Source organism: Harpia harpyja, chromosome 2, assembly GCF_026419915.1.
Source record: "Harpia harpyja isolate bHarHar1 chromosome 2, bHarHar1 primary haplotype, whole genome shotgun sequence".
Classification (NCBI taxonomy): domain Eukaryota; kingdom Metazoa; phylum Chordata; class Aves; order Accipitriformes; family Accipitridae; genus Harpia; species Harpia harpyja.
The window spans coordinates 90,140,183-90,160,972 of NC_068941.1; the positions used below are offsets into that span (position 1 = coordinate 90,140,183).

The following is a 20,790-nucleotide window of genomic DNA, read 5'->3' on the forward strand; positions in this document are numbered from 1 at the left end:
CAGGATAAGGCCAGGGGTGGGCTGAGCAGCGGCAATAGGAGCAGCCCCTCCGGCCACCGGTCTGCCGGCCCCAGCCATCAGCTCTGCCCAGGTTTCCAGCCCTGCCGTGGGGCACGGCACAGCACCCACCTGCAGGGTGGGTTAGCGGAGGACGGGGTCTCCCATCGGAGAGCTGGGAAACCCAGGCAGCGGCCAGGCAGGCTCTCGGCACGGGTGATGCCGTAGCGGGGCGATGCCGTGGCAGGGCTCTGCGTAGGTCCCAGAGACGGGGAGGGAGAAATGTCACACACACAACTGTGTGACGGGATTTTTCTGGGTTTAAGCCCGCAGTGCCCTGAGGGGTGGCAAAAATCCCAGGGAAATAGCAGCTCCCTGCTGCTGCCCCCCACCATCCTGCCTCTTTCGTCCCCACATGCCTGCGGCCACCGGCTCCCGGTGCCCACAGAGGAAAGGGGGTCTCGGATGGGGGTCCCTGGGGGCCCAGCGCAGAGACCAGGGGACAGGCAGTCCAAACACGCAGTCCATGATGGTTTTACCAGCGAATTAGGGTCACCTAGATGGGGACTGTCACTAAAGAGTGGTGGAGGTGGAGGCAAGGGCACAGCTGGGCACAGCTGGGCACCAGGAGGGGACCCGGGAGTCCTGACCCCCCCCAGCTGGGACAGTGCAGAGGTCCCCAAGGGAGAGCTGCTGCACAGGTCCTCCCCCAGCCCTGTGCCCCCCGTTCGGGCCCTCTCGCTGGGTTTATTTTCCTTTCCTGGAGAACTCCAGCTGACCCAGTTCAGGAAATATTCGCTGACTGGTGGCAGGAGCCGTGGGGAGCTGGGGAGGGGAATGCAGCGTGCCTGCCTCCGCACCCAGACCAGCACTCACGTCCTCTCTTCGTTAGTGGCTAACGCACCAGCTCGGCTGGCTAATGCTTTCCAGACACCCAGCCGGGACAGGCGGCGTGCGGGTGTAACGTGCGTCCTCGTCCTCCTTCTCCTCCATCACGGCAGGGACCCCAGGGCTGGGACGAGGACCCAGGGGTCCGGCCGGGTCGGCAGGACTCCACTGGGCATTTGACCTGGGCTGTGCCGGCAGCCCCCCATCTTTTCCTTCAGACCAAACACCCGGGGCCTGTGGGGCTCCCGGTGTCCTTGGGGGGGGGGGGACGGGACATCGCCACATTGGGACCAGACCCAGCGGGCAGGCATGGTGACGGCACACTGGCTGGCGGCTGTCTGGGCACCCGGGAAAATGATGGAGCCACGAGCCGGCTCATCCCCACCTGCACCCCAAGCCCCACTCGGCAGCTCCTACGGCCCCCGGAGGGCATGGAGGGGTGTTTGGGGAGCAGCCGCAAGCAGCTTTGTGGGGGCTCAGCTGCTGGGAGCTCGATCTCTGCACCCCCTGCCCAGCACAGCCCTCCCCGACACCTCTGGCAATGGGGACAGTGGGGAAACCGAGGCACGGGCTGTTTGCTGACAGCTGTTTGCTGACAGCCTGTCCCAAACCATGTGTAAAACAACCGCAGATGGCCCCCGCGCTTCGGTGCTTTCCATCTACCCGTGGTTTCCGTGGGAAGCTGGAGCGGGTGCCACCAACCCGAAAAGCCCCCCCCGGGGCGGCACTCGGCCATCTCAGCACAGTACAAGAGTATGGTGAGATGGGGCACGGGCTAGGGCAGAACCTCGGAGGGACCCAGAACAGCCCAAAGGGGGCTGCAGCTCTGCAAGGAACAGCGGGGACGGGTGGGACGGCCAACAATGGGAAAATTCGTAAATTGGCCGGTACCCACCCGGCCTGGCCATCATCACCGCGGCCCCCTGCAAGCGCCGGCCCCGCCGGCTGCTGTGCCCTTGGCCGGAGCCGTTCCCGCTGGCTGCAAGCAGGGGCTGTGCTGTGAGAAGGAAGCGAGCTGGCCCTTCCCAGGCTGGGTGTGCTCCGTCCTTGCTCCCGGTGTGCCGGCACAGGGAAGGGGCGGAGGGGGGGGCTGTGGGCGACAGCACCCCCTTCCCCGTGGGATCCCCTTGGCATCAAGGTTGTGCTGGTCTTGGTCTGGTTCACGGCTCCTTCCTTCACCGCTGTTTGCACCGGCCCCACCACCCGCCTCTCCATCCCACTCTCCCAGCCCCACGCCGGGATGCCTGGCGATGGAAGGTGATGAGGATGACGATGAAGGTTGACCTCCTCACGCTGCAGGTCTTGGCACGGCAAGGACCAGCTCTCTGCTTTGCTCGCCCTGGGAGATGCCTGCCTTTGGAGGAGCAAACTGGGTGAACTGGGCAGGAGGGGACAAGGCTGCCTGCGTGCCCGTAGGGCTGTGCCTGGCCGGCGCCTGCCCCAGCTCCCGGGGAAGGGGGCACCGGTGCCGGCCCCTGGAGCAGCACGGGATGCCGGCATGGGGGACACACCAGCCTGGCCTTTGTTTTCCCCCCCTGGCAGAGCACAGGCTTTGCGTCCTGGCCGGGGACCGGTGCTCACTTCCCAGCTCCGGTTCTCCGTTCTCCTCCCGGGCTTCCTGTCTCACCGAGGCATTTCCATGGGACTTGCCTCAATTACCGGAAAGCGCTACCTCATCTCTTGACGAGGAGCCAGGGAAGAAAACACAGGCGTAGCCCCCTCCGCCCCTCTCTTCCCCTCCCTCCAGAAGCTTCCCCGGCTCCAGCGCAGCGATGCAGGACAGGGCTCCCGGGGGGGGGGACTGAGGCCTCCCTGCTCCGGCCACCCAGCCCATCGCCTCGACCCCCGCCAGCCCCAGTATGGCCCCAGTACAGCCCCAGTACAGCTGGGCACCTGCTGCCCTGCATGACCTGGAAAGTGGCTTTTTCTGTCCAGCCGGCGCAGGAAGGAGGAGGCAACATGTGCATGCACGTATGTGCATGCCTGTACATGCCCATGCGTGTGTATGTGCACGCATGCCTATGTGCACACAGCCTGCTCAGGAACCCACGGCGGCTGGCCCTAGCTCCGTACTTCGCCCAGCTCCTGCCTGACCTGCCTGCAGGAGCTGCCTGCTCAACCCCCTCCCAGCCCACCACACATCCAGGCACCATCAGGCTCGTCCCAGTTCCCAAACTGGGACCGGTGACTCAGACGCTGCTACAGAAAGAGGAGGAAGGGAGGGAGCAGGCAGCAGGCAGGTAGATAAATGTGTGTGTGTGCGGGCAGGAGGGATGCACGGGTATAGTGAGTCAGGAGATGGACAGATGTGCATGTGCAGTGATAGGTGGGGGGGGGGCGGACAGACAACCAGTACATCACAGGCCCCCCAGCCCTTTTCCACGTCTGTGAGGAAGAGTCCCCTAACACCCTCCAGGGGATGGTCCAGGGAGGCAAACGTGGAGCGTGGCCCTCAGGCCGCACTCACCCTGCAGAGCCCATCACCGGGGTGTCTGGGCTGCCCAGCCCAGGGAGAAGAGCAAAAGCCCAGCAACTTCATCTCCGCTTCAGAGACCTGAGCCCCCGGCAGGGACTCGGGCTCCACGCAGAGAGCTCAGCTCCTCGTTGCCACTTCATCATTCACCCTCCTGCCCTCTTCGGTGTTTCGATGTCCCCGCAGCAGAGCCGGCGCTGGCACAGGACGGTGCTGCCGCGGTGGCCCCTCCGCTCCCACCCGTGCATCTCCTGTCAGTGTCAGCCTGTCACTCGCAGCCGACCATCCATCCCATCCTGCTCCAGGCCACCACATCCCTAGCCGATGCCCATTCCCAGCCATGGGGCTTTCCGTGCCCGTCCTTTGATCGCATCCAGCCCACAGGCAGTCCTGCCCGCGGTCCTGTCCCTCAGCTGGGCTCCTGCAGCTTCATGCCCCCCAGGGACTGTCCCAGCAAATATACCAAGGTTTCCCCCAGTACGACTCCAGCAGCACGGAGCCTCAGCTCCCCATGACAGTTTAGGACCTGCTAGATAATCCCTTTGGGATCCAATTTACATGTACTGTGTTAATTTGGTATATCTTAGTTTTATATACCTTTGCAGGTTTTTAGTATGACCACCCCCCCAGCCTGCAGCGATCCGCAGGTCAGGGGCTTCTTGAGCTTCATGCATGATCCCAGTGATCCCAATGATCTCCCTGATAGCAATGATCCCAATGATCTCAACAATCTCAATTATCTCAGTGATCCCAATGATCTCAATGATCCCAATGATCTCAATTATCTCAATGATCCCAATGATCCCAATTATCTCAACGATCCCAATGATCTCAATGATCACAATGATCTCAATTATCTCAACGATCCCAATGTTCTCAGTGATCCCAATGATCTCAAATATCTCAACGATCCCAATTATCTCAATGATCCCAATGTCCCCAGTGATCCCAATGATCTGCCCGTGCTTTTGAGTCCTCCACGGATGGTTTCTTCTTGGCACGGAGACCTTTGGGAGCCGCAGGACGGAGCCCTCGCCCGCCTCCTGCTCTTGGGACACCCCGGCACTGCTTCCCCAGCACAGCCCAAGCCGGGAGCCCCGTCTGGAGAGCAGCACGGCTCGGGGGGGCTGCGGGGCTGGGAGAAATGGGGCTCTGAAGTCAGGAGGTGGCTGGATGTCTGGACAGATGGACAGACAGGCAGGACAGACCGATGGGCAGAGAGCCAGCGGTAGGGAAAGACGGGCGCAGAGAGCCATGGGGCTACGTCTGATGTGTCAGCCAGGATGAAGGGAGTGACAAAAACTGGGAGAGAAACGAGCGTGGGGACAGAAAAAAGACAAATTAACGGGGCGACAGCGCCGGCAGAGGTGGAGGATTGTCGGTGTCTCTCCCTTCTCCCCCCAGCATCCCCATTCCCGGCTGTTTTGGGAGCCTCGTTCCCCTCAGGGGTCCATCCCCCCTCGGCAGCCCGCGGTCCCCCGATTCGGGGAGTCTGCGGCGAGCCCGGGGCCAAGCGGGGAGTTTAGGTTTCGTTCCCGGCGGCGCTGGCCCTGCCTCCTCCTCCTCCCGCTCCCACATCTGCAGCTGGAATTGCAATTTGAGGCGCTGGCTGGGCTGGGCGCCGGCCGGGAGTGGGAGTGGGAGGAAGGCGCTCAGGGAAGCCAGAGGAAAGCAGGAGAGCAAGGGGGGCTGCGCGGACGGGCCGCTGCCGGAGCCGCTGGGCATCGCTGGCGGCTGTGGGCGGGAGGGCATCGCCGGTGGCGGTGGGAGCCGGCACCCGGCCGGCACAGCTGGAGCGAGAAGGTGGTGGCTGGACTGAGGGGTCCCCAACCTGTCCCCCCCCTCCCAGAGGTAAGCGGCCGTGGGGCTTCGTGGGAGCTGGGGACCAGCGGACGCTCCGCCTGAGGTGTGGGGACCCGGCATCGCCCGGCTTTTCCCTTGGCCGGGGCGAGGGTGTCACCATCCCGGCCAGCCGGGATGCCTGGGGTGTCTCCCCAGTTTGGGGGCACTGGTGAGCGAGCACACCGGCACTGGGGCGGGTGAGGGGTGTCAGGATCCCCGAGGCCTCTCCCCAGCGAGGATGCGGGCTGCGGGCACGGGTGGGAGTGGGGATTGCTGCGTTGAGCCCCTCCTGAGTTTTCGTGGGTCCTGTCCCCCCACGCACCCTGTCCTGGGGGGATACTGCTGTGACCGGCGGGGATACCACCGCAAACCACAGGGATAGTGCCGTGACGTGCCAGCACCGCGCAGGGGCTGCAAGTGATGTGTCAGCCCACGCCGGGGCAAGCCGTGCCAGGGACATCCCGCCGGCCCCCGTGTCCCAGCCGTGGCAAGGGGAGGACACCCACAAACGGTCATGGAAACCCGACAGCCTTGCCCGGAGAATTTGGGGGCTCCCCAGCCCCGCAGATGTGCTCGCTCCCAGCACGACAGGCTTGTGGGGATGAACGCCTCCTCCCGCTCCCCACACATCTGGACCCCAGCCCCACAGCTGCCCCAAGACCTCCCCCCCCCGAGCTGGGGCAGCCCCAGCCACGGGGGCACCGTGCCCAGCGAAGCCGGCGTCCCCGTGCCATGCTCGGCGATGCCGAGGCCCCGGTGCCCTGCCTGTCCGCCTGCCCTGAAGCCGTCCCAAACTTGTTTCCTTTCCCCGTTTCCGTGAGCCCTTGCAGAGGCGGAAATGGTGGAAAGTCCTCAAAAAACGCTGCTCCTGCACAAGCTGCCGGAGCGAGCACCGGGAACCGCCGGGACCCTCTCCCCGGCAGCATGGCGGGGCCCCCCCGGAGCTGGGGGCTTCAGCCCATGTCCCTGGGAGGGGGCACGGGTGCAGGCAGCTTCACACACAGGCAGATTCACGTGCAGGCAGAGCAGTCACTGCCCGGGACCAGCACGGGGACAGTGCTGGAGGACACGAGGGCTCTGCACGGGTGCCCTGCTCACACGCATGTGCGTGGGAAGGAAGGGATCCATTTGTGTCCGCCGGCCAGGATTGTGGGGGTGCTGGGCTCACTGGGTACCCCAAAGCCTCACCAGTGCCCTGGCAGCACGGGGTGCAGAAGCCGGGTCTCCAGCGCTGTACGAGGAGAGGCACGGCCAGACGAAACCCCTTGGGGGGCTGGAGGAGACCTCAGCCCCTCTGTCTGCTGCCACCAGCTGCCAGGGTGGGCTGAGCCCACTCATCTTCCTTGCCAGGACCCCAGGCGGGGGCTTGGCAGCTTGGGGACAAAGGCAGCCATCAGCCACCCCCCTGGTGAGATCTACTGTCAGAGTTTGGTTTGCTGAGATGGAGGATTTCAGCCACCCTGAGCCTGAGGGTCTGCACAGGCTCCAGACCGACTGCCCGGACCATCCCGTGGCCACGGAGGGGCAGGGAACGAAACCATCAAGTCACCAGAGCCCAAGGTCTTGCTTTTCCCTCCTGCTCGGGCTGACAGCTCCGTGCATCAGCGGGATGCAGGAAGCCTCCCCTGGGAGCTCAGACCCCGGGGACGGGGGGCACGGAGGATGTCCCTGCACAGACCCCATTGGGCTGGGCTCTGGGGTGACAGGCTCGGAGTTACCCCTTACCTGGCTCCAGAGAAGCATGAGGGGTGTCCAACCTGAAGCCAGGACAAACAGACACCAAAAAAGCAAGCTAAGCCCTGGGGAAGAGTTTCTGTCATTGAAGGGGCGATCCCCTGGGCACATCCTTGCAGGGCACTCTCACAACCTCATGGAAAGCCCGGTTTTGTTGGAGAAGACCCTCTGCCAGCCTCAGCCTGCCAGATACCCCCTCGTGCCCTCCCAGGACCACCAGCACCACATTCCCCGCTGTGGTTTGACCCACAGCCTGCATCGGCCACAGCTCCTCCTCGCTCAGCCCCTCGCCGCACCCTCCGCCGGGGTGGCCGGAGCAGAAGTCCCCCCGCTCCGGGGAAAGGCTCACCACCTGCCATTTTTAGCACAAGGGGTTTTTTTTCGGGAGGCTGCCGAGAGCAGGATCAGGCCGCCGGGCCGGCAGCGCGTGGGTGGGTTTGGCTCGGAGCAAAGCCTCTCCCCGATGAGCTAAGCCTTGTCCTGAGCCCGCAGCTCCGCAGGATGAAAGCGGTCGGCGTGGGGCAGGCAGCCTCGGAGGTGATGGGATCAGGCAAAGAGCCAAGAGCCAGTTTATTATGCTGGGAAAGCAGTTTTGAAGCTGGTCAACGCTGGGTCACAGCCCTTAGGACAGGCAGCAACGCCTTCGGCCATTCCTGCTCCTGCCGGTGCGGCCACCATGCTGCGGGGAGCCTGGCCCTGGGCAGTGACCACTTCAATTAAGAAAATAACTTTAAAGGATCGCCTGCCCTCAGTTTCTTTCTGTGATCAAGCCTAAAAATCTGCAGCATAGACCCCACTCTGGTGGAACGGCGTTTTGCGCACAACATCTGTATCACGCACGTGTCTGACCTGCTTAATGAAAGGAACGGGGTTCCCCCGCTCCCCCAGAGGCTGTGCCGGCGGCCGTGCCGGCACCTGGCCGGTGCCGATCGGGTGCGTGCTGAACTGGGACAGCCCCCCGGCACAGCCCCCAACCCTCCTGCACCCTATTGCAACCTGAGTCCCCGGGCTTTGGGGGTCTCCCACCTGCAGCCCCTGCTCCTGCGGGGTCCCGGGGGATGCAGGGTCACAGCCAGCCCTGTCCCTGCTGGGTCTTCGAGGGGGGGCTTGAGCCTGGGCTCACCCAGTAATGCTCAGGGGGGTGAGGGGACCCCACGGACACCCCAGCCCGTGGCACGCTGTGCACCCCGCTGCTGAGAGGGTAGCCAGCACCTCCGGGCACACGGACACTCATCCCGTCGTCCATCCTCCTTCTCTTGCAGCCGGGAAGGCGAGGCCGCCATGGCGATGCTCCTGGAGCCCGGGATGCAGAGTCTCCGGATGGGTAAGGCTGCTCCCCAGGGAAGGTGCCCAGCGGGCATGGCAGTGGGGGGGTCCCCTGCTCACAGCCCCCCCCCCCCCCCAGCAGAGACGAGCTCTCTGCAAGCGTGACACTCCTGGCCCCTCTCCCTTCGCTCCCCCGCGCACCCGGGCGTCCCCCCCCGCAACCGTCCTCCCGTCTGCGGTGCGGAGGAGCCCCCCACGCTGCTCCTGCGCTGGGGTAACCAGAACCAGCTGCTGCGGCCGAGGAAACCTGACCCTGCAAACACAAAGCCAGGGAACAGCCTGAGCAAAGAGGCCATTGCAAGAATTAAACCCCTGCGGGTCCCCCCCAGCTCCCCCAGACCACTGGGAGCCCAGTGCCCACACGCTGGAGGGTACCAGCTCCGGCTCTGGACCTGCAGAAACGATGTTTCATGAGCACAGCCCCAGGCTGGGGTCCGGACCCCCAGGAATGTTTTCCCCCCACGGCTGGGGGACACCGGCCTCCCCCCGCTGCAGGGCTCTGCCGGCACACGGAGATGCCCGCAGGGACGTTCCTGTTTGTCGGGGATCAAATATTCATGGCACAGACACGGGATACAGCGAAAGGCACTTACAGAGCAAGAGTGAAGGGACCGGAGCCGTGTCGCGGCGAGGAGCATCCGAGCCCGCTGGCACATCTCCCGGGGGGCACGTGGCACAGCACCGTCCCTGACACCGCGGCACCGAGACCGGTGCGAGCGATGTGCCGGCGGCTCGGCTCTCAGCCGGCCAAGGAGACGAAGCAGGGGGGAGCAGCCGGGACCCCCACTGCCAGGACAGGGGGTGCCCGCACGGCTGAACCTGACTCCCACCCCATGGCTGCTGCTGTTGGGGGGTTCCAGAGCACCCCTGCTGCAGGCTCTGGGGCTCCCGAGCTGCCAGAGGGATTTAAGGAGTTGCCCCTTGGGCATCCTGGTGCAAACTGGTCACAGTGGGAGCTGGGGTGGGTTCGCCTGGACACAGACACCAGCTGCCGGCACCCTCTGGCAAAGAAGAGCTGGAGTTTTACGCTTCCCTGAGGAAAGACTGAGGAGCCTCCTCCAGCCCCAAACCTCTCCAGAGTCCAGCTGGGAGCGGGTGCTGCTTGTCCCTGCTCCCGTGGTCCAGATCCCAGCAGGCTCCCGGCACGGAGCCGCAAGCCCAAAGCGTGGGTCTCCGCAGAGCCCGTGGGGCGGGCGGCCCCTCCGCCTCCCCGGTGTCACCGCCTGGACCCCACATCCCATTCCCAGCATGGCCATACCCTCGCCAGAGCCGGAGCCGGCCGAGCCCCTTGGGAAAGGTGGCCCCGCTCCATCAGCTGCACCAGCCCCTTCCCAACTGCCCCCCGCCAACAGCTGGAGCCTGTCCATCGGCTCGTGCTTTCGCAGGGCGGATGATTAATCCCCTCTGCTAATTGGAGCCATGTGGCAAGAGGAGTGCAGGCAACAGGCAGCCCCGCGCCGTCGGCGTGCAGGACAGCCCCGGGGCTCGCACCATCCCGGCGCTGGCTGGGCTGGGGGCCAGGCGTCCCACCGGGGCTTCTGCAGCCGCTCCAGCCTGGGCTGACACACCAGGATTAATGGGGATTCCCAGGACAAGGCTTCTGCTGGTGGAGGAGCTGGTGGGGGGGTCACCCGAGGAGACACAGAGCTGGCTGGTGTTTCGAGGAGGAGGAAGAGGAGGAGGCACCGCAGAGCAAGGGCAACTGCGCAAGCCACCACAGCGCGGTGCCTGGCCCCGTGCACGTCCATGGCTCGCTGTAGTGCATGACAGCACGAGCCTCCCTGAGCTCCCCGCGCAGGCTAAACCTCAATGTCTCGGAGTTATCACGGGCTCACGCAGGATTTACTGGGTCTCCACCAAACTGGGTTGTTCTGCACCGTGGCCGTGGGTCTGAGCCGAGCACACCTCCCCTTGCCAAGGGCCAAGCAGCCAGGTCTCCATGGCCTCACGTTGCAGACGCTTGCTCTGCCTCGGTAGCTCACTGGCAGCTCTTTCCCAAGTTTTCCCCCCGTTCCCATTGGATACAAGCGTTTCAGCTGCTTGCCCGGAGCAGTCTCTGGCATCCTTTGCAGTCGTCCCCACCAGGCGCTGCCAAGCTGAACTAGCGTGTATTTATGTGATGATGGCTGTCCTGATTTAAAAATAGGCAGCTCTGGAGAACCACTGCATCCCTTTCTGCTACAAACACGTCATGGGTTTTTAGTCCTGACTCTGCTACCGTCAGCTGCAAGGAATTAGATCCGGCTGCTCCTTTGCCAAAGACCACTGCACTTCCACTTCTCTGGTCCCCTTCAGAGGTGCAAGGCAGGATCCATCCCACCTCGGCGGGCTCGTCTACAGGAGAACATCTCCATCTGCAGCCACCACCAAGGGTCTCTACAGAATCAACAGGGAGAAACTGGGCTTGCAGGTTCACCTGACTTACTTTGGATACTGTCTTCAAGATGAGATGACTTTTCCTCCGTGTGCCAGTTCCTCTCTGGCGATGGAGAAGACATTGAGCCCGTGTCTCATCACCAAAGCCTGCCCACGCCAGCGAGCTGAACTCCTCCCTGAAACACCACGACCAACTCACCCTCACCATCTTCTTGCTGAGCAAGAGCTGATATCCCCCAGCCCCACAGGAGAAGGTCCCTCAGTCCTGTGGCTCTTCTCTGGCCACTGTCCCCATCCTCTGCGTGGCTGTGAGCCCCATCCCCAGTGGGAGGGATCCCTGTGAGCTCACCAGCAGCTCACCGGTGCTAACACCAGGTGCAGCCAGTTCCTGCACCTCCTTATGACACCTCCAAGGGGTTCCTCGTTTGCTAATTTAATCAGTGCTGATTGGATCCTTCCTTAAACACGGTTGAAAAAAGCGTGGGAAGCCTCTCGAGCCCAGAATTGCCCTGTACGGACCCCACTGGGAGCAGCCCCTGCAGCATCTCTGAGCCCGCACCGGCTGCATCTTTATGGGGATGTCACGTGTTGCCCTCATCTCGGGGAAGGGTCTTCAGGAGGGACCAGGGCCCGTTCCCATCCCAGCCTCACCCTGCTGTGTCCCCAGGTGCCAACGGTGAGCGGTGCCCCACGCCGTCCCCTCCTGGCTCCCCGGGGACGCCCCACGACAGCTGCAGCATCGCCCCGCTGACGCCCTCCCAGTCGCCGGTAAGGCAGTTGTGGGGGGTCCAGTGGGGCTGCCGGGCTCTGTCTCCCCGGCATTGCCCCCTCTGATCCTTCCCTGGTCGGTGGTCGCCTCCTACTACCTCCCCTCCTGGGCTGGTTGCCATCCCCACTGCACACCCTGATACCAGCCGAAGGATGGGTCAGTCTATCACCGGGGCCCAAATCCTCCCCCTTAGCTGTGGGATTGACGGGATGGAGGTTTTTTCCAGCACAGGAGGCAGGAGAGGAGCCGGAGAAAACACCAGCATAAGTTTAACTCCTTGCAAAGCTCCTGGCCTCAGCTTGCTCCTACCTGCATGTCCCCCGGGACTGCCCGGTGTGGAAGGACACAGGCAGGGAGCGTGCCGGAGCCAGTTCCTCCCCAGCGCTCGCTGTCCTTGCAGCTCCCTGAACATGCACATTTCTGAGACAACCACTTCACCCATGCTAATCGCCGGCTTTTTTCACGGCTAGGTAATGTCTGCGCTTATCAAATCTGGATGCGTTAAAAGTTAATGAGGGCTTTTAACTTTCCGTGTCTGCCCCGCGCGCCTGGGAGGCTGCGGCGGACGAGGGCGGCAGCCTGGGCTGGTGACATGGGTACAGGGCTTGCTGCATCTTCGTGGCTCCTCCGGCACCGCGGCTCCCTGCCACGACCGGGAGGCGAAGGATGGGGGCCCAAAGGCAGGACCAGAAAAGCAGCAGCGGGAACCCCCTGAAGCAGCTGGGCCAGGAAGGTTTTCGGTTGGGTGACCTGTGGGGACACCTGGGATGAAGTCCCTTGGACCAAGATCGGGAGCAGGGAAGGTCTTGGGGAATCTCAGCTAAAATTTGCCAGGGTTCAAGTGTGGAGGGCTCAGCACCACCCCAGCCCAGGAAGAAACAGAGACCTGACCGCAGCCCCAGGCAGCTCTCAGGGACAGACCCTCCCTCCATCCATCCCTCCATCCATCCCTCTCTGGGGCTGCCCAAATCCCCTTGTCCCATGAGCCTGCCTTTGGGAACCACCGCAGGAACCCCGCAGAGCCTGGTGCCAGGCAGTCCCTTTTCTCGGTGATTTGGAGCCATGTAAGAGGAGGAATTGCCCCTTGTTTTTGGCATCATTGCAGAGAAAACCACAGCATCACTGCGTCCCTTCCCTGGGCAGAAATCGCAGTGCCCTTGGGCCTGATCCAGGAAAAATTAACCCTTTCATGGGTTGTTCAGGGGTTTTTTTAACCCCTTTTCTGAAGCAGCCAGCCCTGTTTTGATGCTCGCCCCCAGGACAGAGCCCATCCCTAACCGCTGCCCTTGCGTTTCAGAGGAGCGAGGCTCGCTCCCAGCAAACCGCCTCCTTCGCCGTGGTGGTGGCCATCGACTTCGGCACCACATCCAGCGGCTACGCCTTCAGCTTCTCCAGCGACCCCGAGGCCATCCACATGATGAGGTGAGGAGCAGCCGGAGCCCGGAGCGCTGCTCCCAGGGCTGTTAAAGGACTTTTTGCCCGAAGGGGCTGGAAGCCGGCTTGCCGGGAGGCAGGGATGGAGCCGGGCTGGGCAACGAACACCCACACCATCACGGGTGAGGGATGCTGCCTGGCAGCGGCGGGTGGAAGGAGCCCGTGAAATGGGTCTCGCACTGAGCGGGAGGATGGGGTGAGAGCACCTCTTCGTTAGCGCTCTATTCTAACGACCTGCGTGGGTGCAGAGGAGCCCTGCAGGCGTTGCACAGGGAGCAAAGCACTCTTCCCGATGGCCTTCCCAGGGATGTTGGTCCCTTCTTTGTCCCTCTTTAAGGCGCTTGAGGTTGGGCCCATATAAATAAATGAAATGGGGCAGGATCCGTTCTCTGGCCTTGATGTTCACGGGCTGCTGCTGGCTTCTGCTTGCAGGAAATGGGAAGGAGGGGACCCGGGGGTGGCCAACCAGAAGACCCCCACCAGCCTCCTGCTGACACCGGAGGGCATCTTCCACAGCTTTGGCTACACTGCCAGGGACTACTACCACGACCTGGACCCCGAGGAAGCCCGCGACTGGCTGTACTTTGAGAAATTTAAGATGAAGATTCACAGCACCAGCGTGAGTCCCTGCTCCTGCCCCGACCTCCCCAGGGGATCCACGGGGACCCTGGCCGGGCTGGATGCGAGCTGAGCTGGCCCCAGGGATTTATCCCACTTTGCAGAAAGCAAAGAGAGGGGCTCACTGGGGGGAGCAGAAATCCAGGAGGGCTGGAGAGGGGCTACAAGCAAAACCTCTGATCACCAGCATCCCGACTGAGCACACCCAGCTCCCTGTTTGCTTTACACGCATTTTGCAATGTTTTAGCCCTTTGCAGGGGGGTGAATTTTTTTGTTCCCCCCATCCGAGCCTCTTCAGGGCAGATGGATGTGGCTGCAGAGTGGTGCTTCCAGTGCCCGTGCCCCAGCTGGTCTGTTTGGCATGATGGGGGACGAGCACCCTGCCCAAGGCTCACCAACAGAGCCGGGATGGGATGCCGGCCACGTCCCAGCAGCCTGCGTGATCTGTTTGCTGTTACTGCTCTTCCTGGCAGGACCTCACCATGAAAACTGAACTAGAAGCTGTCAACGGGAAGAAAATGCAAGCACTGGAGGTGTTTGCCCACGCACTCCGCTTCTTCAAGCAGCACGCCGTGCAGGTAGGGCACCCCGGCACCCAAGCCGGGTCTCCCTGCACCGTCACATGAGCACAGCCCTTCTCTCCCTCCCCAAATGGAGCACCATCATGCGTGTCATCCTCTCCACGTGTTGCTTCCTCACCCTTCACCGAGAGCTCCGATGCCCCAACCGGGGGGGTCACCTGCTGCTTCTTGCCCGGCAGGAGCTGAAGGACCAGTGCCCGTCCCTGCCCGAGAGAGATGCCATCCGCTGGGTGATCACCGTGCCCGCCATCTGGAAGCAGCCGGCCAAGCAGTTCATGCGAGAGGCTGCCTACAAGGTGAGGGGGACCCCCGGGGGAGGCTGTTCTGCACGGTGACCCTCGCAGGAGGCTGTGCTTTCGGGGGGGTATCTCTTTCCCCCGCTCCCCTGTGGGTGCTGCCTCCATAACGAAGGGTCTCTGGCATGTCCTGGCAGCCTAAAGAACAAAAGCTGGACTCTGGCTGTTGGGCATGGGCCGGCTTTGAAACCCAGCGTTGGTGGGGTGGGAGGATTTCAGAGCTGGGCGTGCAGCAAGGCGGGGGGCTGAGGATGGGGACGTGCGCTCCCCCAGGGATGGAGGGTCCCCCTTGGGTGCTTGGTGCCACCGCTGGGTCCCTGGGACGGGCAGGAGCTAACCCACCCCTACTGAACGGGTGATGCCCGGTGCACAGCCCTAACACGTAGGATTGCTGTGCAACGTATAGTACCTATACAGGCAAAAGCGATGCACGAAGGCCAGGGCCAGGAAAGCCCTGCCCGAGCACAGCCGTAAGGCTGCGGCGTGCAGGGACGTGCCGGTGCACCGGCACCTTCTCTGCCCTGACACCCCGTCATCTCCGCAGGCCGGTCTGGTGTCCCCGGAGAATCCGGAGCAGCTGCTGATCGCGCTGGAGCCCGAAGCCGCTTCCATTTATTGCAGGAAACTTCGCCTCCACCAGCTGATCGACCTGAGCTGCAAACCCCCGGCCAACGGGCTGGCGCCGGACCACTCCATCGACTCCAGTTTTCGGCAGGGTGAGCGGGACCGGGAGCTGGCAGAGGGTCCTGGCAGGGTGGGAGGCTGGAATAGCAGGAGATGGAGCAGGCAGGGATCCGGCCCCGCGTGCCAGGTCTTGAGGGTCTGTCGGCAGCCGTGGCTGGGGAAGGGGTTTGAGGCAACCGTGGGGCACAGCTCAGCCCGGGCTGCAGCACTGGGGTCCCTGGGCTGAGCACCACGGATAACCCTGGATTTCCCAGCTCTTTTCCGCTTTCCCATCCCCTTCCCTATAATTTTCCCTTCTCCGGTACTTTAGCAAACGAGACCGATTCTGGCAAAAGGCGTTTGGGTTTCTGCGCAGCACTGACGTGTGCCGGAGCAAGTCCTCGGCGGGTGCTCCGCAGCCAGAAAGGGAGCGCAGCAATCCTGCACCCCCGTGCGAGGGCAGGGCTGGTTCCACCGCCACAGGGACCCCCAGCCTGCAGCATCTTCTGGTGATGGGGGGAAACTGAGGCAGGGATGAACGGGGCACTGTGCCAAGGGAGGTGAGCAGAAGGCTGTGGCTGCTCCCCTCTCTGGCAGCCCCGGGGAGCCCTGCTCCCCCCTTTGCCCCCCTCCCCAAGCCCACATGGCCGGGGCAGGCGATGGCTGCTTTCCCAGGTGTGTCCCCCATGGTCGTGGCCCCTTTCATCCGCCCAACCTGCCCTTGACCTCCACCCGCACCACCCCAGCTCCCCGGGCCGCCTCTTCCCTTCCCTCTCCCCACATTTCCATCCGGAGCCATTTCTGCTGGCTCAGCCGGAGCCGCCCTGGATTCCTCCCAGCAGCTCGCTCCGCTCAGCCTCCACCACCCTGGCTCCTTGCTTCCCTTCTCCTCCATACGGGCCAAGCCCTCGGGCTTCCTAATCCCATGCCGACCTCCCCTGTCAATGCCGTAACCGTGGGACAGGGAAAGGATCTACCCGCTGCTCCGGGGGCTGTCCAAAACCCTCTGCTGAGCTGCCTGCGAGGATGCTCCCCCCGCGCATGGGGAGCCTGGGGGTCCCCTCCGCTCCAGCCACGGAGCTGGGGCTTTACCGGGACAGAGCTGGTTTGCCCAGCCGGGACCAAGCCCCGGAGCTGGGACCTGCCGGTGGCCACAGCCCTTGTCTTGTGTTTGGCCGGAGAACCGGGGTTGCATCTGGATTTACGGAGGGGCTTGAGCTGCATCCCAGGGCTGAAGCTAATTAAATTAGTGTGCCATGTCCATCTCGAACCGGGGTTGCACCTGGATTTACGGAGGGGCTTGAGCTGCATCCCAGGGCTGAAGCTAATTAAATTAGTGTGCCGTGTCCATCTCGGCATGCCGAAAATAGGCCAGGATAACCCCACCTTCTCCAAACAGCTCCCTGCCCTTCCGGGCTGCTTTGATGTCCCCTGTCCCGGGATGGGGGGAGCAGAGGAAACCCCACCCGAGCTGGGGAGAACAGGGGAAGAGGCGGCATCGCCCAGGGACACCTCTGGCGAGGTGGGATCCTGTGGGATCCCAGGCAGAACAGTGGGATGGCTGGACCAGCTCCTCCGCGCTGCAGCCAGGGCCATGTCAGGTGTCCCGGCTGGAGGGGAGTGGGCAACCAGTGCTCCCAGTGCAGCCACCCACTGCGGGGGCTGGGATCCCAGGGATGCTCCTGGCCCCGGTGCCCCCCTCCCCAGTCTGACACCAGCCCCTCTGCTCTGTCCCTCAGCCCGAGAGCAGCTCCGGCGGTCCCGGCACAGCCGTACCTTCCTGGTGGAGTCGGGAGTGGGGGAGCTCTGGTCGGAAATGCAGGCAGGTAGGAGGGGTGACGGGCAGTGCACCCCCCCGCAGCAGACCCCATCCCGGGGAAGATTCACTGGTGGGGGGGGACAGGACAAGCAGGAGTCCCCACTGGTGCTGCCTGGCCCCCAGGGTCACCCTGGGCGAGAGGATGGGGGGCCGGATGTACCCACTGTGGCTGAGCCCCCCAGGGACCCCCAGCGTGGCCCTGCCAGCGCCAGGGAAGGGTCCTGCCATGGGGGTGACACGGCTCCGGTCTGTCACTCAGTCCCGATGCCCCAGAGGATGCCGGTGAGGGCAGGGGGGGTCTGTCTGCCACCTTCCCGTCCCACTGTTCCAAGCAAACACCACAATGTCCCCCTCCTGCCCTCCAAAACTTCTTCGGCTGTTTTTTGGGTGGGGGGGGAAAAAACAAACAAACAAACAAAAAAACCCCGTATTTTGGTTAAAGCAGCTTTTTTTTCCCTGGGGAAAGCACAGCCTTGCGACCCACGGCCGTGTCCTAGCGGCTGCTCCCAACCCACGGGATGGGTGTCCCAGGGGGCCAGCCCTGCTGCGGTGCTGGGGGACACCCCACAGGGGCTGGGGGGGGACCCGGGACCCCCACTCGGCCCTCGTCCTTGCCCGCAGGTGACCGCTACATCGTGGCGGACTGCGGCGGCGGGACGGTGGACCTCACCGTGCACCAGATCGAGAAGCCGCAGGGGACGCTGAAGGAGCTGTACAAAGCCTCAGGTGGGCTGTGGCCCCCAGACCCATTCTGTGTCGTCCCCCCCCCGCCACCAGCGACCCCCTCCTGGGCCGGGGTCCCCTCTCAGTCCCCGGCAGGGTCGTGGCTGGGTCTGTGGCACCACCTGGTGTCAGGAGGGAGCAAGGCAGGGGAGGGCTGGGGGGGCGAAGTGGGGTGGGGGTGATGGGCTGGGGGTGTCGGTGGGACAGGGATGCTGGGCTGGGGGGGGGTCAGGTGGGAGAGGGGCTCAGGTGGGACCGGGGTGCTGGGTTGTGGGGTGATAGAGGGACCGGGGTGCTGGGATTGGGGGGGGGAAAGGTGGGACAGGGGTGCTGGGCTGGGGGGGGGGGGGGGACAGGGATGGGGTGCTGGATTGGGGGTGCTGGTGGGACAGGGGTGCGGGGTTAGAGGGGGACAAGGTGGGACTGGGGTGCTGGGCTGGGGGGGCTCAGCTGGGACAGGGGGCCAGGTGGGACAGGGATGGGGTGCTGGTGGGACAGGGGTGCTGGGCTGGGGGGGCTCAGGTGGGACAGATGTGCCAGTGGGACAGGAGTTTTGGGCTGGAGGGGTGCTGGGTTGGAGGGGCTCGGGTGGGACGGGGGTGCTGGGTTGGGGGATACCAGTTGGACAGGGATGTGGGTGGGAGAGGGTGGGGGTGCAGGGTGGGATGGGGGCAGAAGCCAAGGCTGAGGCCGAGAGCACACTGGTTTGGGGACATGAAACCCCACGGGTGTCCCCGTGTGCTGGGGATCGCAGCCCCCAGTGCCACCCGGGCACGCAGGGAAGGCGCAGGGTGACTTAGGGCTGTGAAGTGTCCTGGCCCGTGCCCACGGGCTTCCCACCCTGCTCCCGGGGGGCACGCGAAGCCCCCCCGGCCTCAGCCCATCCCGGGGGTGAGATTTGGGCACACGATGGCCGTGCACCCCCAGACAAATAGCGGCTCGCGAGTGACAGCCACCAGCCTGAGCTTCCCTGCAGAGCTGGGTATGGGGCTGGAAAGCCCCCGGCACTGCCTGGCAGAGCCATGCCGTGGGGGGAGGCACTGAGCCCCCCGAGCATCACCCAGGGACCCCCCGACAGGGTGCCCTTTGGTCCAGGGGACCGCTGTCCCCGCAGCCACGCTGCCTGCCTTCTCCCTGCTCCCGGGGGACGTTTCCATGCCCCCCTGCTAATGCAGGTACCTGTCCCTGTCCCCTGGTCCAGCCCTGGGTGGGGGGCTCCCCTCCACGTCCCCCCACCCTGATCCCCCTGCAGAAGAGCCACAGTGGGGCTGGGGGCCGTGGTCTTGCACTGAAAGTGTCCCAGGCTTTGCTAGGTGATGCTGGGGGGGGGCTGGGGACATGGTGATGGGGGACACGGGGATGTGTGTGCCATGGGGACGTTGCCTGACCTAGCCCACCCCCCCATGCCCTCCCCAGGGGGTCCCTACGGGGCCGTGGGGGTAGACCTGGCTTTCGAGAAGCTGCTGTGCCACATTTTCGGGGAGGATTTCATCGCCACCTTCAAGGCCAAGCGTCCCGCCGCCTGGGTGGACCTGACCATCGCCTTCGAGGCCCGCAAGCGGGCGGCAGCCCCCTCCCGCGCCAGCCCCCTCAACGTCTCCCTGCCCTTCTCCTTCATCGACTTCTACCGCAAGCACCGGGGCCAGAACGTGGAGACGGCGCTCAAGAAGAGCAAGTGAGAAGCCGGCTGGGGAGAGGGGGGGGAATAACAGGGCTTGGGGACCCCTGGGGAGCATGTGGCCCCAGAGGGACCTAAATTTGGGGGGGGGGGACAAGGATAGGTGGGGTGCTCTGCTCCTGGGTCTGCCGGGCTGGGGGATCCCCAGGGGGGAGCCTTTGGTGAGGGGCAACCCCGGACCCTCTCTCCCTCCCCAGCGTCAACTTTGTGAAGTGGTCGTCCCAAGGGATGCTGCGGATGTCCTCGGAGGCCATGAGCGAGCTCTTCCAGCCCACCATCAGCCAGATCATCAAACACATCGGTAGGTCCTGGGGGTGTGGGAGCAGCCCGGTTGCCAGACCCCCTGCCACCCTGCAAGGGGTGTGTGGGGGGTGTCCCCTCTCCCCAGGGCCCTGGCACCCTGCAGTGGCACCCCCCCAGCCATGCCCGGTGCCTGTTCTCAGCGGGGCAGGGGTAGAGGACCACAGGCAGCCCCCAGCCCTGCCCAACGGCCCCCTCTCTCCCCCCCCAGACGACCTCCTGAAGAAGCCGGAGGTCCAAGGCATCAAGTTCCTCTTCCTGGTGGGGGGCTTCGCGGAGTCGGCCATGCTGCAGCACGCCGTCCAGGCAGCCTTCGGCCCCACCTGCCGCGTCATCATCCCCCAAGACGTGGGGCTGACCATCCTCAAAGGGGCCGTGCTCTTCGGCCTCGACCCCACCATCGTCCGCGTCCGCCGCTCGCCCCTGACCTACGGCGTGGGGGTGCTCAACAAGTTCGTGGAGGGGAAGCACCCGCGGGAGAAGCTGTTGGTGAAGGAGGGCAAGAACTGGTGCACCGACATCTTTGAGAAGTTCGTCTCCGTCGACCAGTCCGTGGCACTGGGGGAGGTGGTCCAGCGCAGCTACTGCCCGGCCCGGCCGGGCCAGCGCAAGACCATCATCAACATCTACTGCTGTGCCACCGACGACGTGGTCTACATCACCGACCCCGGCGTGCGCAAGTGCGGCACCATCAGCCTGGAGCTGGAGGCGCTGGGCGACGCCGGCAGCCCGGCCCGCGGCCGACGCGAGATCCGTGCCAGCATGCAGTTCGGGGACACGGAGATCAAGGTCACCGCCATGGACATCCGCACCTCCAAGACGGTCCGAGCCACCATTGATTTCCTCTCCAACTGAGCCCCTCCTGCCCACGGGGCCGTGCGGGGAGGGATGGGGACCCCCACCAGCACCTCCTTTGGGCTCTGGCCCCACGGGACCCCCACGTGCACGAGCGGCTCGTGGCCCTGGTTTTGAGCCGCAAGGCTGCCACCGGCCCCCATGCTGATGGTCATCCCCCCCCCGCGCATGGGGCACCCCAAAGATGCTCCCCATGTGCTGCCGGGCAGTGCTGCACCGGGGCCCGCGCCTCCCATGGAAATGGGTGGGGGTCCGACTCTCAGAAAGGGTGACTGCACCCCTGGCATGGTCGAGTGGGGCAGGGGCACTGCTGCTGCCTGGCCAAGACAGGGCTGGGGGCTCAGGCTGCCCCCCCCAAGTGTGGGTAGGGGCTACTGCCGGCTCCTGAATACCAGCACACACACTTTCTGTAACCCCA

General features: G+C 64.4%; 1 protein-coding gene across 1 annotated transcript; it reads left to right on the forward strand.

Moving 5' to 3' along the window:
• The first annotated feature begins 5,051 nt into the window (after positions 1–5,051).
• On the forward strand, positions 5,052–20,410 carry HSPA12B (heat shock protein family A (Hsp70) member 12B). Its single transcript, XM_052780908.1, has 13 exons — positions 5,052–5,209; positions 8,197–8,258; positions 11,304–11,404; positions 12,703–12,827; positions 13,272–13,458; positions 13,931–14,035; positions 14,218–14,334; positions 14,879–15,050; positions 16,737–16,823; positions 17,438–17,542; positions 18,956–19,214; positions 19,415–19,518; positions 19,729–20,410. The coding sequence occupies exons 2-13, from the start codon at positions 8,216–8,218 to the stop codon at positions 20,370–20,372; spliced, it is 2,049 nt and encodes a 682-aa protein (XP_052636868.1). The 5' UTR covers positions 5,052–5,209; positions 8,197–8,215; the 3' UTR covers positions 20,373–20,410.
• Positions 20,411–20,790: the final 380 nt, after the last annotated feature.